The 16,116-nt window shown below is 36.7% G+C and overlaps 1 protein-coding gene across 22 annotated transcripts in view; it reads right to left on the reverse strand.

Moving 5' to 3' along the window:
- Positions 1 to 1,712: 1,712 nt before the first annotated feature.
- BAZ2B (bromodomain adjacent to zinc finger domain 2B) overlaps positions 1,713 to 16,116 on the reverse strand; it is a 398,760-nt gene continuing 384,356 nt past the window's right edge. For 21 of the 22 annotated variants that reach the window (XM_033421795.2, XM_049712004.1, XM_049712003.1 and 18 more), the window contains 3 exons: positions 11,037 to 11,299; positions 10,632 to 10,775; positions 1,713 to 6,203 (listed from right to left, as the gene is read on the reverse strand). In XM_033421795.2, coding sequence (XP_033277686.1) covers positions 6,050 to 6,203; positions 10,632 to 10,775; positions 11,037 to 11,299 — 561 coding nt within the window. In that variant the 3' untranslated portion in view covers positions 1,713 to 6,049. Of the gene's footprint in view, positions 6,204 to 9,963; positions 10,252 to 10,631; positions 10,776 to 11,036; positions 11,300 to 16,116 lie in introns of all 22 variants that reach the window. The other variant, XR_007478277.1, reaches the window with a different exon arrangement.

Consider the following 16,116-nt stretch of genomic DNA (forward strand, 5'->3'; position numbering starts at 1 on the left):
TAACAGAATTACTATACATACTATACTATAACCAGCCATTTCACTTAATTTACCAATATTAATATAGATTTTCATGATAATTTTTAATGGCTGAATAGAATCAGCCTTTGTTTTTAAACAGTCACTTCTATATTCAAAAGAATTGAGATTTGCTATAATGAGGATATTCAGAAAAGCAATATTGAAGAAGAGCTGTAAACGTAATTGAAGAATTGGAGGAATCACAGATGAGAACATACCTTTCAAGGCCTTCCACTGTCTCCATACAAACCTGCCATGAAAATGTCTTGTTAGCCTTTGGTGATGTAATGACCTTGCTGAGCTTTCCTTTCATCTCAGCACAAGGTTTATCCTCAACTGGCTATAAGCCTTAGGTCTCTTTCATTCACTACTGAATCCCTCTTCAAGATTCAACCACATTCTTTGGTATCCATTACCATGATTATTAGGGCTATTTTTAAATTTTTATTTATTTAACAAACTTATTTTTGGCTGTGTTGGGTCTTCGTTGCTGCACGGGGGCTTTCCCTAGTTGTGGCGAGTGGGGGCTACTCTTCACTGGGGCGCGTGGGCCTCTCACTGTGGTGGCTTCTCTTGTTGCGGAGCATGGGCTCTGGGCATGCTAGCTTCAGTAGTTGTGGCACACGGGCTCAGTAGTTGTGGCTCGCGGGCTCTAGAGAGCAGGCATAGTAGTTGTGGTGCACGGGTCCAGTTGTTCCGCGGCATGTGGGATCCTCCCAGAGCAGGGCTTGAACCCATGTCCCTTGCATGGGCAGGCGGATTCTCAACCACTGCACCAGCCGGGAAGTCCCAGGGCTATTTTTTATTAAAGGACATGGTAAGGAGTTTGTTCAGGGAGAATAAGGGCACTCTTAGAAGTCCAGCTTGATACTTAAATTTTTTTTTTTAATTTCAAGAATGAACTACATACAACTTATAGCATACCTCACAATGCTTTTATTTAGTCATCCAAGTGAGAACAACCCAAATGATCTTCATGTGTTTGGTCAGGGTAGAGATAGAACAAATAAATCTCAGATATTAATTTTGCTACGGTGCAAAATTCTCTTCCAGTGAAGGTCCAGAGGATCCAAATTATCTTTTCCTTTAACCCTGCCTTTAGCCAACTTGTTACCCATCACACTTCCAAGCACTGCTTTTGCTACAGTAACTCATAAGTCTATATAAGCTCCAACAATACCTAAGAACTCTCAATATTTTCTACTCACCTCCATTTACCTGAGCTTTTGCCTGCTCATCTTCTGAATGTTCCGTCTCCTGAATATCATTGGCTGAATATAAAATTTGGGGCAGTTTTATAGTCCCTAAAAAGCAGATAGGGTTAGATATGATGTCTACATAAAACAAAAACTATAAAAAGAATCAAAGTTGAAGCTGCTAAAAAGATTGGAGAAATTGCTCGATATCCCTCAAAACATGGTATTCGAATTCAAAATCTGTAATAAATTGTTAGTGAAAATTAATCCAAACAAATATTGAATACTGGTTGAGAAGTAGGGGGAAGAATCCTCTTCCACTGCTAGTAGGAGTGTAAACTGGTGTAGTCATCTGGAGGGTAGTATGGCAATAGCGTGGAAAGTTAGTGTGCACATACCTAACAACTTGGGGATTCTCCCCTACATATAGATCCTAGAGAAACTCTTACCACAGTCTGTTATCTATTGCTATGTAACAAATTACTCAAAACTGAGTGGCTTAAAACAACGATAAACATTTATTATTCCACAGTTTCTATGGGTCAAGAATTCAGGAGTGTCTCTTGTAAAGTTGCAGTCCAGATGTTGGCCGGGGCTCCTGTCATCTGTTTAACTTCAGCTGAAGGATCCACTTCTAAGATGCTGCTGTCACATGACGTGCACGTTGGTGCTAGCTGTTGGCTGTCCCATGGGGCTGCTACAGTGTCCTCAACAACACTGTTGGCTTTACCAGGAGCAAGTGATCCAAGAGAACAAGGTGGAAATAGCAATGTATTTATTACCTAGTCTGGGAATTCACACATCACTGCCACATTATGTTGGTCACACAGGCGAAACCCGATACAATGTGGGGAGGGATTACACAGGGGCATGAATCATGTGGGACCATCTAGGAAACAGGCTTGCACACGCAGGTCCATAGAAGACATGTATGACAACATTCACCGCAGTATTATTTGCAGTGACAAGGAGTTGCAGGCAACTTAGGTTTTCATTCTGAGAGAAGTTTGAAAGTAAAATGTGGTATACGCCTGTGATGGAATACCTTGTAGCAATCAAAAGTAATGAACCAGATTTATGTATTCCTTTTTCAACTCAAAAGAAACAAAAATAGAAAAATAGAAAGACATGTATAGCATAATGCAACTGATACAAGTTTGAAAAACACTGTATATATATATATATATTTTTTTTTTCCCACACCAGATATTTTTAAAGATGTATGTGTTGCTAAATACATATATAAAAGGTTGACTGGAAAGACATATGTGGTTGTATGTGGGGGGAAAGGGAATTGAAGAGGAGCTGAAGGAAGAAGTAAGAAAATGAAAGAAAAGGGGCTTTGCAACAACAATGTGAAGAGTGTGTCATGAATTGAGGAGAGGAATTATCTTAATTCTGTGTAGTTGAGGTCTAAAAAAAAAATTTTTTTTTTAGGCAGAGTTGTAATGTGGTCCAAGCAGGCCTCCTAAGAGATCTAACTGAGGCAAAATTCCTAGTAGATAAGGTTCTACTAGTTTCTCTGTGTTGTATTTTTTATGAGTCATATTCCTGTGGAAGGAAAATTTCAATTGTCTTAGAATACCTCTCTTATCTCCTTGTTGGAATGAAATTCTTTTAACAGAACACAAACTTCTTTTGTTTCTCAAATGCAAATAATCTTGAGAGAGGTAGCCCACAAATACAATTTATAAAAAGGAGTAAATCATAGATATCAGATCTCCTTGTTAAGGATGTGTTTCATAGGAGCCTAAATGAACAGGATTTTAAATTTCTTGAAAGGGTATGGGGGTAGAGGGGATAGAAAAGAGAAGGAGCACAGAGGGGGTGCATTAAGGTACCAAAGACAGATCAGCTCCCTCATGATTTTGATTAAAACTAATGCTTTTAACAAATTTCATTTTGGGGTTGAAATAAGAAAAACAGATTACCTTGCATTTATGGTAATTTAGTTCTTTTGAGTTCAAGGTATACCCACAGATAAATTTTCATTTGTTTAATTTTAACCACGGTTAACAACTAAATAAATATATTAATTTACTCTCTAGACGTTGTTTCAAACTGATGACTATTTTTGGGGTTCGGTAGTAGTGGATTGATTGGTTTATCCTTAGGATAAATCAAAACCTATACTTGAGGTCAGGCCAAGTTTTTACAATTCACAGAGCAACCAGGACTAAAATGGAGAAGGTTCAGGTTAAAGCCTAATTTATCTTAGAAAAAGTATGTTGTGCATACTTGTAATTGTATGATAGCAGAGGGTTAGGAAAATGTTTTTATATTTCAGGAGAATAATAATACTGGTTTTACTGAAGATAGGCCCAACCTATGGCACCGTGAATGCAAGAGTCATTCACATAACAAATGATCCACATGTGTATTGTAACAATTGTTCTGGAGACTAATTGTGGCCCTTTGGGGATCATGGCCAGTACTTCTTGAACAGCTACTCCTGCTGAGTAGCAACAATGAAGACAGCAGTCCAAAGTAGCCAATAGTCACCTTTCTTTTTTTCAGGGATATTTAATTTATTTTTAAAAGAAAATTAATCATTGAAAAACTGTTCTTCGTGTGTGTTTAAGTATTTTATTTCTCATTCGCCCCTCGGACATCAGACATGTTAATATCAAGCTCTTATATGCCAGCTAATATAAAGTAATGTAACCACATATGCTCCCTAAGGCAAAACACCCCAATGAAGACGACTCTCCATGGAGCATGTGGCAGCCAGTTCTATAAACACAAAAACCACACACTTGATTCACAGCACCACCTTGTTCTCTGTTCCACATGGTATTTCTGATTGAGCACCAGCTCCTTAAGGCATCACTGTAATATTTGGTTAACAGAAACCGACATATGTACATAATAACAGCTGATTTTCATATAAGCCTTCACAAACACTCTAGGAATTTTGGAAAATACTCTGAGGTTATGAAGCATTCTAAAGCTTAATATTTCTTCAAAACTTTTCTATTCTCCCTCCACTACTTATGAAGAGCCCTTTACTAAGGACATTAGCTAAGGATCACGTCTGCACTAGACTGTAAGCTCCATGAAGGTAGGGCCTGTGCCTGTCTTGTTCATTCAATGATTCCTCAGACCCCAGCAAGGCATCAAATCATAGTTCATGAATGCCTGAACTTGTATCTCATGACTTATTAGACAAATTTATATAATAAATTTTTCTTAATGACAACTGGGTTGTATGTCTACAATAGAGACATTTCACCTATTAGAACAAGACCTTAAAAAACATTCTAATATTTTCATATTAGAAATGTGAAATAAACAATAAAAAGTGGTCCAGAGAGGTTCAGAGACTCATCAAAGTCACATCACTTGACTTAAGACCACCTTCCTCCACCCAGCCCAATGCTCTTTGAACCACACTCTGCTGCTCCTCCTTTATGATTCTGTAAAAAGCAAATTTAAATTAACTAGCTTTTTTTGAGAAAAAAAAAATTCCAGGTTCATTAAGAAAAACTAAAAAACTAGTTTGTAAAAGTCTTTTATTGTATCCGTGCCACACATAGTAGTGAAAAATAACACTCCTAAAAAAAAGAATGCTACCTTTTCCACAACATTTTATTTTAAATAAAACTTCAAGTACTCTTACATAGGTACAAAAAAATTCTGATCTACTTGCCTCCAACAGGCCACCACAACACACAGTAGATAAAACACAGTGGTTACAAATGTCTTTTAAATTTATTTCTGAGGCAAGGCAAATGGGAGGGAAATGTTTCTATGAAAAAATACTGTGTGCGTAGGAAATTGTCACAATTTTATTCCACATGGATACAAATGATTATACTTTAATTTAGGCCCTGGTGGCTTAAAATTATATAACAAAATAGAAAAAATGGAAAACTAATATCCTCTACACCCTGTTTCAAAGGCAGGCACTACCAAGATCAAGGAGATGCCACAGTGTTGGTAGAGGATAATTACTGTACAAGCTGTATAGCTATAATTACCTTCAGACTAAAATAAAATGCTACAATCCTTCTAAGGCATAAACAATAATGTCTGCAAACAATATATACACATAATACATATTTAAAACAAGACTTAATATAAACAATAATGAACAGTATATACATGTCAATTTTTCTTCACTGTCTTGAAATACAATTTAACTACACAAGTGATGCAGCAACATATATATATATACATATATATATGTATATATATATATATAAATGTACTTGTAACTCTACAGTAAAGTTTATTTTTGGTGCTTTTATAGCACATCAGTGTAAACAGTTTAACTTGGCTTTGTTTTATATTTTAAAACATTCCTTGTTGTATTTTCAAGATTTAAAGCAATTTTTCTAGTTCTTCCTTTTCACAGAAAACGAAGATTCTGGATGTGGTTTAATCATAAATAATTCATAAAATTAAATACATTCACTAAAAAATAAACTACAAAGTAAAAAAATGAAAAATAGATATTTATTGAGAGGGAAAGGAGAACCATTTCCCACGTTAGAGCTCTGGTGTTGAATATTCAGTGCGATTTGATACATTTTAATTGCTATTGCACTATAACACCCTTTCCTTTGAAAATTCTTTGGGTGTGCTTCCCTGTTCTACCTAAATTAGCTGATAAATCACACAAACCAATAACCAAGGGCCTTGGTTGTTGTAGGAGTGAAGCCTTTAAAAACGGTATCATTCTTCTGATACTTTTTTTTTGTGTGATATTTATTTTAAGGAAAAAAAAGTCATTATGTATGTGCCTTGCACATGTATGTAAATACAGTTCACATTGCTGGTTCGTTTGTCCTTGTTTAAAAGGAAAAAAAAAAAGAGAGATTATTATAACTTCAGCTCACTTTGAAAGTATCTGTCCACTTTTTTTCAAAATACTTCCTCATACTGTGGCCAGCTCTGCCTATATCAGAATCATCTTCATTAAATGTTTCACAGTTGTCAAAAACAAGCCTGACATCTAGAGCAAAAGTTTCAAGGTTTGGATACCTGGAAGAAAACACATGATTACAGGTTGCTTTTGTAGGCTGGTTTTGTTTTGCAAACAAATGAAGAGGTAATAAAAGATAAAATAAAACATAAAATTGAAAGGAAAAAGAAAAAGATTAGGGTAACTGCATTTAAACTGATATAAAACATATTATACCCTCTTATAAATAGGACGTTTAAAAGACTGCACGTGTTCTGGACATATAGAATTTAAAGACAGGTTAAATGGAAAACAGATTTCTCTTGAAGATCAAGATATATTTCAACAAACTTGCATTTTTCTTACATCCAATTTCCTGTTCGACCTGTATCACAATTTTGTTACAGGACTCATCCTACTTGATTAGTTTATTAACTCTGACCAACTGTATCACTTGCAGTACCCTATTTTTTACACTCAAAAATATTTAGCTACAGTAGAAATAATATAAATGCTTCCCATGCACTATGTACATGACACTTGCCCTGTAGCTTTTACATACATCCCAGGATAGGTCACTCTGTGTTAAACCTTGCCCCTTTCCCATTTCTCTTCTTCTCTCTTCAGATATGCTCTTTTGCTCAAACACTGTCATATGATGATCGAAAACAAGCAAAAAAAGCATGTGCTATCGCTTTACTGGAGATAACATTATCAGGAAACTGCCTTTCAATGAGAAGCACTGTGAATTCAGTGCTTTTTTTTGGTGGGATAATCCCAGGCCTCTTTCCCTGTAAGAACACAGAGAAGAGAACTGAAAGGTGCACGACTAGACTTATTAGTAAGGAAGGAGTGGTGCATTTCAAGCCAAATCAATACATTTTGAAAAAGGGCTTTTGGAAAGTCAAATTTAAATTAACTCTAACTTATGACAAATTGAATACTAAAATAATTTACCCATTAGAAATACCTATGAAGTGCACACTGAAGCTCTGAGATCTGGTAAAAGTGGAATTATTTCTTTGATGAAATACCTTGTACAGTCTTTTCACTCCTTTCTTCTAATATGTGCAATAATAAAAGAAGAAAATTTCTTTATCTGTAATGAGCTCACAGAATTGTCAGCCCTGTGTAACCTCACCCATTTTCCTTTTCTTCTGAGAATTATTATTTTTTAAATTAAGGTGAAATGCACATAACATCATATTAACCATTTAAGGTAGATAATTAAGGCACTTAGCACACTCACAACATTGCATTACCTAGTTCCAAAACACTGTCATTACCCCAAAAGGAAACTCTATCCATTAAGCATTTACTCTCTATTCCTTCCTATCCCCAGCCCGTGGCAACCATCAACTTGTCTTTTGGTCTCTATACATTTACCTATTCTGGACATTTCATATAAATGCAATCATATAACATGTGTGGGAATAATTTTTATAAAATATTTTAAAGTTGCCTTGAGAAATATTTATCTCTTTAGACCGTTCCTTACTACAAGAAAAGGTTAATGATTAGCACTAGGGAGACAAATCCGGGAGAGAATTTTAGGCGAGATTCTAGATGAAATAAGTACAACAGAAGGAAGGGGAAGCTGATGGAACCCAGAAAGATTCATTAAAGGAGGCACTTCCTCCCCTCTGTTCTCTAAGTTTCTAGTTTGAAATTTGAAATACTGTTTGTGAGTTTGGGTCCAGCTCATTAATTCGGGTTTAATGAAATAAGTCGAAGTGAGAGGAGTCTGAATTCTCTGAATTCTGTCTCCCACACCTGGCATCACAAACAGGATTATACAGAACTGCTTCTCTCTGCTTGCTTCTGCTGTGACCTCCTCCATTTACTGGTGCTCATTCTCAAAAGGGAACTTAGGATTTCCCTGGTGGCGCAGTGGTTGGGAGTCTGCCTGCCAATGCAGGGGATACGGGTTCGTGCCCCAGTCCGGGAAGATCCCACATGCCGCGGAGCGGCTAGGCCCGTGAGCCATGGCTGCTGAGCCTGCGCGTCTGGAGCCTGTGCTCTGCAACGGGAGAGGCCACAGCGGTGAGAGGCCCACATAACAAAAAAAAAAAAGAAAGAAAAAAGGGAGCTTAGATTTTGCAGATCTTTTGGTACTTCTGTGTGTGTAAGCCTGTTTATTTTGAGGTTTAGGTTCATCCTCTATCCAGGAACTGGAGAATTATGGAAGTTAAAAATGTTCATTGCAGCTCTATTTACAATAGCCAGGACATGGAAGCAACCTAAGTGTCCATCAACAGATGAATGGATAAAGAAAATGTGGCACATATATACAATGGAATATTACTCAGCCATAAAAAAAACAAAATTGAGTTATTTGTGGTGAGGTGGATGGACCTAGAGTCTGTCATACAGAGTGAAGTAAGTCAGAAAGAGAAAAACAAATACCATATGCTAACACATATATGTGGAATCTAAGAAAAAATAAAAGGTCATGAAGAACCTAGGAGTAAGACAGGAATAAAGACACAGACCTACTAGAGCATGGACTTGAGGATATGGGGAGGGGGAAGGGTAAGCTGTGACAAAGTGAGAGAGTGGCATGGACATATATACACTACCAAATGTAAAATAGATAGCTAGTGGGAAGAAGCCGCATAGCATAGGGAGATCAGCTAGGTGGTTTGTGACCACCTAGAGGGGTGGGATAGGGAGGGTGGGAGGGAGGGAGACGCAAGAGTGAAGAGATATGGGAACATATGTATATGTATAACTGATTCACTTTGTTATAAAGCAGAAACTAACACACCATTGTAAAGCAATTATACTCCAATAAAGATGTTAAAAAAAAAAAAGCAAAAGCAAAAAAACCAGTTCATATATAGACAGAAGTTTTTGCTATTTGGATCATATAAGAACCAATAATTTTGGGCTTCCCTGGTGGCGCAGTGGTTGAGAGTCTGCCTGCCGACACGGCAGGGAACACGGGTTTGTGCCCTGGTCCGGGAAGATCCCACATGCCGTGGAGCGGCTAGGCCCGTGAGCCATGGCCACTGAGCCTGCACGTCCGGAGCCTGTGCTCCGCAACGGGAGAGGCCACAACAGTGAGAGGCCCGCGTACCGAAAAAAAAAAAAAAGAACCAATAGTTTTAATGTTTTCGGAATTTAGGCAGGTCCCTTTCGAAATTAAAAAATAATAAAATGGGACAGACATAATTCTTTAAAAGATTGACAGTTCAGCCTCCAGAGAAATAAACTAGTCATTTGGTCAGTCTCGTAAATCATCTGATACATGTAAGACAGACACTGATCTTTATGAGTTAAGTTCTACTCAACTCTTCTAAACTGAGTTTAAATTACAGATTACAGTGATTTTCACCAAAAGAATATCTAGAAAGAACATAATAATAATAACAATAATAATGCAATTAAATATATGTTATAGTTTTTTTAAATGTAAAGTTCCTTCTTTCTCCTTATTTATGACTTTGCTTGAAGTGATGCGCATGGGCTACACTAAGGTAAACTGGTATGCAGGAATAAAGGGTGCAGGGAGAATGGAGAAGGGAGATGCACAGCTCCTGGCCATTAACACATGGAATGCTTTTGTGTGGGCTTGTTTTGTAAGAGAAGAGCCTTATTCTTGTGGCTCCAAAATGTTTAGAACCAGTGTCCAATGTCCAGAACCAACTAAATGCCAACATCTAACAGCTGCTACCCTCTGGCAAGAAGTCTGAGGCAATCTAACAAAGATCATTAACTGTGGCCAGAAGTCATTTTGCTCTTTGGATAGGATCACAAAGAGAATATAGTAGAGAGGAGCAAATAATAATTTTCTTCCACATTTAATAAACACATTTTTAGTATTCTCCAACAACTCACAATAAAGCTTTTTTTTTTTTTTTTTTTTTTTTTTTGCGGTACGTGGGCCTCTCACTGTTGTGGCCTCTCCCGTTGCGGAGCACAGGCTCCGGACGCACAGGTTCAGCGGCCATGGCTCACGGTCCCAGCCGCTCCGCGGCATGTGGGATCTTCCCAGACCGGGGCACGAACCCGTGTCCCCTGCATCGGCAAGCGGACTCTCAACCACTGCGCCACCAGGGAAGCCCCACAATAAAGCTTTTAATAGTTAAAATTTCCAGTGATCTTCTATCTCTACATTGTAATAATCTGAAAATATTACAGAGTCAATTTTTATTAAATCCACATGAGACAGTGTCAATATTCCACTGATGTACAATACAAGCTCTAGCTTACATGTAATTTACTTTGGGAGGCTTTCTTGATACTCTTCCTTACCTTCCAGGCTGAGTTTGGTGCCCTTCCAATGTCAAAATGCTTTATCACACTGCTTTTTAATTATTTACATAATTTTAATTGATTTGTCTTACATACTATACTACCCTGACCAAAAGCGAGTGACACACACACACATCCCTCTCCAAAGGCAGAGCCTATGTCTTTGTTGTTAATGTATTTTTAGCTCACTCGAAAAGTACCCAGCATGTACCAAGCATTCAATAAATATCGAACTGAAATGATTTACTTACTGTCCACTACTTAATTTCTCTCTAATTGTGGAAAAATCCATAGGCTTCTTAATAACTTTCTTATAACCAGGAACAAGTTTCAAGTTTACAGGAAGTAGAAAAGGCCATGCATCCTCATGAGTTTCCATTTCAGTAAGGATCATACTAAAGAAAACAATGTCTGAAATCAGTATCTATGCTTTAGAAATATCTATTTTTATTAAAAATTTACCTTTCATAATCTTTCAAGTAAAAAATGCAAATTAATTTATTTAAAAAGATAAAAGAATATATTTACTTATACTATAGACTTTCATTTACTACTTACACAAATTGTCAAAAAGTTGCCTTTAGTATGGCAGAAGATTTCTAAGCAAATAAAATAGGAAGTTGTAAATATACAGTACATGAAAACTGAAATAATACCTGCAAAGAGCTAGGTCCTTGGAGTCATCTCTTTTAGGTTTCTTAACAGAAGTAAAACTTTCTTGTTTTGACAAACTAATAGAAGTATTTTCCTCCATTTTTCTTTTTTTCAGGTCTTTGATTCCTCTTTTTAATGAACTACTTGTAGATGCAGAGTCTTCATCCTCAGTATCCCCTGTTAAAGTTACTTTCTTGACTTTTTTTGACTCAGTCTTTTTTCCTTTGACATGAAGTTTTTTGATTTTTAGAGTTTGACCACTTGCCTTTAATTTAAAAAAAAAAGGAAATGAGGTATAAGAAAAATAACTGTCTACAGGCCTTTTATTATTTTAAGTTAGGAAAGCCTGACAGGGCCAACAAAAAGAATATTATCTCTGATCTCAAAGGTTGATCATTTTATTATTTTCAAGAGAGATCTATGAATTTGTTCTCCCATAATAATGAGGCAAAAATCTAATAAAGCGTGAAAAATTTATTTTAGGAATTCTTAAAATCTGAAGATGTTGATCTCGTGGTAATCCATCTTCGAAACTATAGAACTTATCAGCAGTATTTCTTTAATCTAGGTCAGCGGACCCCAACCTTTTTGGCACCAGGGACCGGTTTCACGTAAGAAAATTTTTCCATGGACGGAGGATGGTTCAGGCGGTAACTCGAGCAATGGGGAGGATTGGGGAGCGGCAGATGAAGCTTCACTCGCTCCCTGCCACTCACCTCCTGCAGTGCGGCCTGGTTCCTAACAGGCCACCGAGGTAACAGTCTGAGGCCTGGGGGTTGGGGACCCCTGGTCTAGGTCACTAACTGAATGAGTTTAAAGATATAAAAGTACTATCTTTTGGAGCACAGTATAATTAAGAACAAAGGTTGAATATAAACAAAAATATAGATCTTATTAATAAGAAAGTTGAGATAATTAAGAAGCTAGGCCAAAACAAGGAAAATAGCTCATGAAGTGTCCAATAGAGAAAAAGTCCTTTGTAAATGATCAGATCTACTGGAAATTGATATTTCTTTCTAGGTAAAGAAAAAAAGCATTTTCTATAAGAATAGAGTTCCACAAACTTGTGGTTACCAGATGTGAACAAAGCAGAGGTGAAGGAAGAGGGAAAAAAATGCCTGTTTTTGAGGAAAACAATAAAGAAATAGTATAAAAGAGATTATATTTGGAATCAAAGAATATGATTTCCAGCTATGGCTCTGTCAGTAACTAGCTATGGAACTTTGTACAAAAATATCTGTGAGTCCCTGTTTTCTAACCTGTAAAATAAGAAAGATAAGCCACACGATTCGTACGGTCATTCTAGCTCTAAAATTACACGAAAAAAAAAAAAAAAAAAACAACTTCAAAAAAACTCAACATGGCCTTACGCAATCTAACTACAATGTACAGGCAGCACACTGATATAACAATAGCTGCCCACCACATCCCCCAACCTAGAAATAGCGAAATAAATCTGTATTTTCAGATTTTACAATACTACAATAAATATATCAGATCATAGAAGAATATCAGTGCAAAGACCCTGTAATGTATGGTTTTTGTTTTAATTTTCCGGAACAGTGTTTATCCTCTTTTAGCAAATTATTTCCTCTCTTACCCAGACTATTAAGAAATCTTAGACTTAAGACTTAGGGTCAGATATCAATCAGCTGTAATTTAAAGTTGGATGTATCCTTGAAATGAATTTGGCTGAAAAACGTTTCTCTGGAGTATTTCATACCAATTTCTTTGAGGATTTCAGGACCTCTTCTAGCATTATTTTTAAAAATTGCTTTTAATCAAGCAATTAAAATTATTTGTTTCTCTATTGGTAGGTTAAAAGTATAGTTAAAGAGATATTTTAATTGACTAAAATAATAAAACAAACCATAAATCTAACATCTTCCCCATACCATATGAAAGAATCACTACCCCTTGAAACTAACTGGAATAATTAAAATGTTTTACTAAGTCTCTTCTCCATTTAGTTTATTAATTTTTATTCACTAAAATCTGATTATTTTGAGTTTTTATATTACACTGAGATTTTAGCACTCTGAAATCATAAAAAAAGAGAAAGAGAATGCTTAGTTCATGAGGAAAAGGTCTATTTAATGAAGATTAAATTAAGTTAGATTGAATAATTGTGTTACTTAAAAAGAACAAAATTTCATGAATAATGGGTCAAAATTCCTAGTTCCTATTTGAACGAAAATACTATTGGGTTGGCCAAAAAGTTCATTCGGGTTTTTCTATAAGATGTTACGGATCCCAATACTTGGGATCATATTCTAACAAATTAATACTCATAGTAAGAAAACATGAAATTTAAATCCACAGAAATAAAAACTTTGGCGATGTTTTAAAAAGACAATGGAGCCTCTCTCTTTCTTTTATAAATGATGTTTATCAGCTTACCTCATTAGATCATGCACATACACTTTTTTTTTTTTTTTTTTTTGTGGTACTCGGGCCTCTCACTGTTGTGGCCTCTCCCGTTGCGGAGCACAGGCTCCGGACACACAGGCTCAGCGGCCATGGCTCACGGGCCCAGCCGCTCCGTGGCATGTGGGATCTTCCCGGACCGGGGCATGAACTCGTGTCCCCTGCATCGGCAGGCAGACTCTCAACCACTGCGCCACCAGGGAAGCCCTATGCACATACACTTTTAAAAGCAAGCTTTTACACAGTTGCTCTGTTACTGATGACTTTGTTCTTGGACAGAGAAGTCCCCGTTCCCCACCCTTTCTATCTTATTAGAGCCCAAATCCAAAGAGGAACTTCAGGATATTTTAAGCCGAACCTATCAGATTACACATACAAGGGCTCATTTCTGTTATGCTTGTATATCTATATATCAGAAGTTGTGAACTGGTGGCTCAGAGGCTGTAAACAGCCCACAGAATGTGTTGTTGTTTGGCTCATAATGCTTGTAAAAATCCTGAATTTGTTGCCAACATTTAACATTTGGGAGGGCATGCATAAAAACCATAATGAAATATTGGTAGATCCTGGAACACTGGGCCCACATGTCTGCATGACGGCTGGAGTTGAGCAATGTCTGTCACATATAAATGGGCCATGGCTTGACTTTCCTGTTTGCTACAGTCCCAACTCTTTTGTGTTATTTGGCTTTTGTAGGCACTGGAATTTAAAATTTCTTGTGTGTGTGTGTATGAGTGTGTATAAGTATGTATATATACACACATGCAAGTTTTTTTGATTCTGTGATCCTGAGAGAAAGTATATATATCTATCTTTAATATATATACATAGTGTATGTATATATATTGGCATGAAAACACACATATACACAGAATAAAAACAGTCACAATGACGTATGCAGAAATAGCTATTTGAGAGCAAGATGTATAATATAGATATTTGTAAATAACTGAATTACTGGAAAGATATTTTAAAAATCTTAACTTTAAAAATCTTTACCAAAATCCAGTGTTTTTAACATTTTTTATTGCTGTAAGAAACATAACACCTAATCCACCACATTTAAAAAACAAGAAAGCAGAGGCTTAGAAAGCTGCATTTACATAGAAGGGTTTAGATGAGATCATACACCTCACATCTTCTAGTCCATTCCTGGAATGATAGATAGCCAGAATTCTAATTTAAGCAAATTTACAGAAAACAAAACCTCCTATAGCCTACCAGATGATACCCCCAAGAATTAAAACACTGATTTGTTAGTAATTCATAAAGTATTAGAGACACTTTTCTATAACTTGACATTTATGAAGTTAAAAGATAAGTTATGTACCACCAGGGAAGATTATTATTAAACTACATGTAACTATATATAACAAAAATGATCAAGTAATGAGAAATAAAAAAGCAATTATTAGTGAATATGGTGCCATGTGAGACCTCTGCTATTTTGTAAAGTATAGCCTAAAATATAATAAGGTATTAATATAAATATATCCCCCCCAAAATAGATCACAGAATTTTAAAGTCATAAAAACCTTCAAACACACAATATTTGATCCTTACAAATTCCCGCAAAGCAGATACGATTCCATTTTACAGATATATCTTTGAAGCTAAGAAAGCACTCCATATTTATAGATCTGGGAGGTGAGAAAAACCAGCAAAGGAGACTGAAAAGGAGCAAAAGCAAGAAGAAAATCAGGTGAGTATGGTATCCTAGAAGACAAGTGAAAACAGAATTTCAAGGAGGAGGGGAAGTTCCATTCTATCAAATGTAAGTGATGGGTTAGATGAGATCTAAGCACTGATCACTGGACCGAGCAATGTGGAAGTCATTTGTGGGCACAGTAAGAGAAATTTTGGAGAAGCTGTGGAGATGAAAATATGACTGGAGTGAGTTTAAGAGTGAATCAGAAAGAACCAGACAGAAAACTTTCCAGTAAAGGGAAGGGGAGAAATGGGGGAAGTGGATCAAGGAAGAAGTGAGGCCAAAAGAGGGTTTTTGTTTAGTTTTTGTAAGATGGGAGAAAGAGTACCACGTTAGTAGGCTGATGAGAAAGAACCCAGTGTAGAAGGGAAAACTGTTGATGCAGGAGAAGACAGAACTGCTGGAGCCATTCTCCTAAGGAGGTGAGAGGGGATGGGATCTGAAGCACAAGTGGGGTTATTGGCTTAGTTAGGGGCACACAAGCAGTTCATGGCAACAGGAGGGAGGGTAGAGTATGAGAGCCCAGATATAGGAAGGATGGTAAGTGTGGTGGTGGATGCTTGTGATATTTTCTTCTGATGGCTTCCATTATCATAGTGAAATGGGAGTAAGGTCATCAGCTGAGAATGAGGATGGAGGAGACAGTAAATTATCAGGTACCACTAAAGGCCCTCTTAGCCTTAAATTTAAAAGGGTGGGTGTTTTCTCCAGCCACATTCAAGATACCTTTGTATCTGTATATATAGGTGCCGGAGAAGTCATAGAGTTGGATTAACCAGAATGATGGTTTTACCAAGTGAGAGAGAGGCACAGGAGCTAAAGGTGGATGCAGTGATTATAGAAGGAAAGAGAGGACATGAATGGGGAGAGGGACAGTGAAAAGGTCTTAAGATAAATGAATTGAAGGTCCTGATGAGATCAAAGAATTATTGGAATTGGAGCACTAG

The sequence above is a fragment of the Orcinus orca genome, chromosome 7 (assembly GCF_937001465.1).
Source record: "Orcinus orca chromosome 7, mOrcOrc1.1, whole genome shotgun sequence".
Taxonomy (NCBI): Eukaryota; Metazoa; Chordata; class Mammalia; order Artiodactyla; family Delphinidae; genus Orcinus; species Orcinus orca.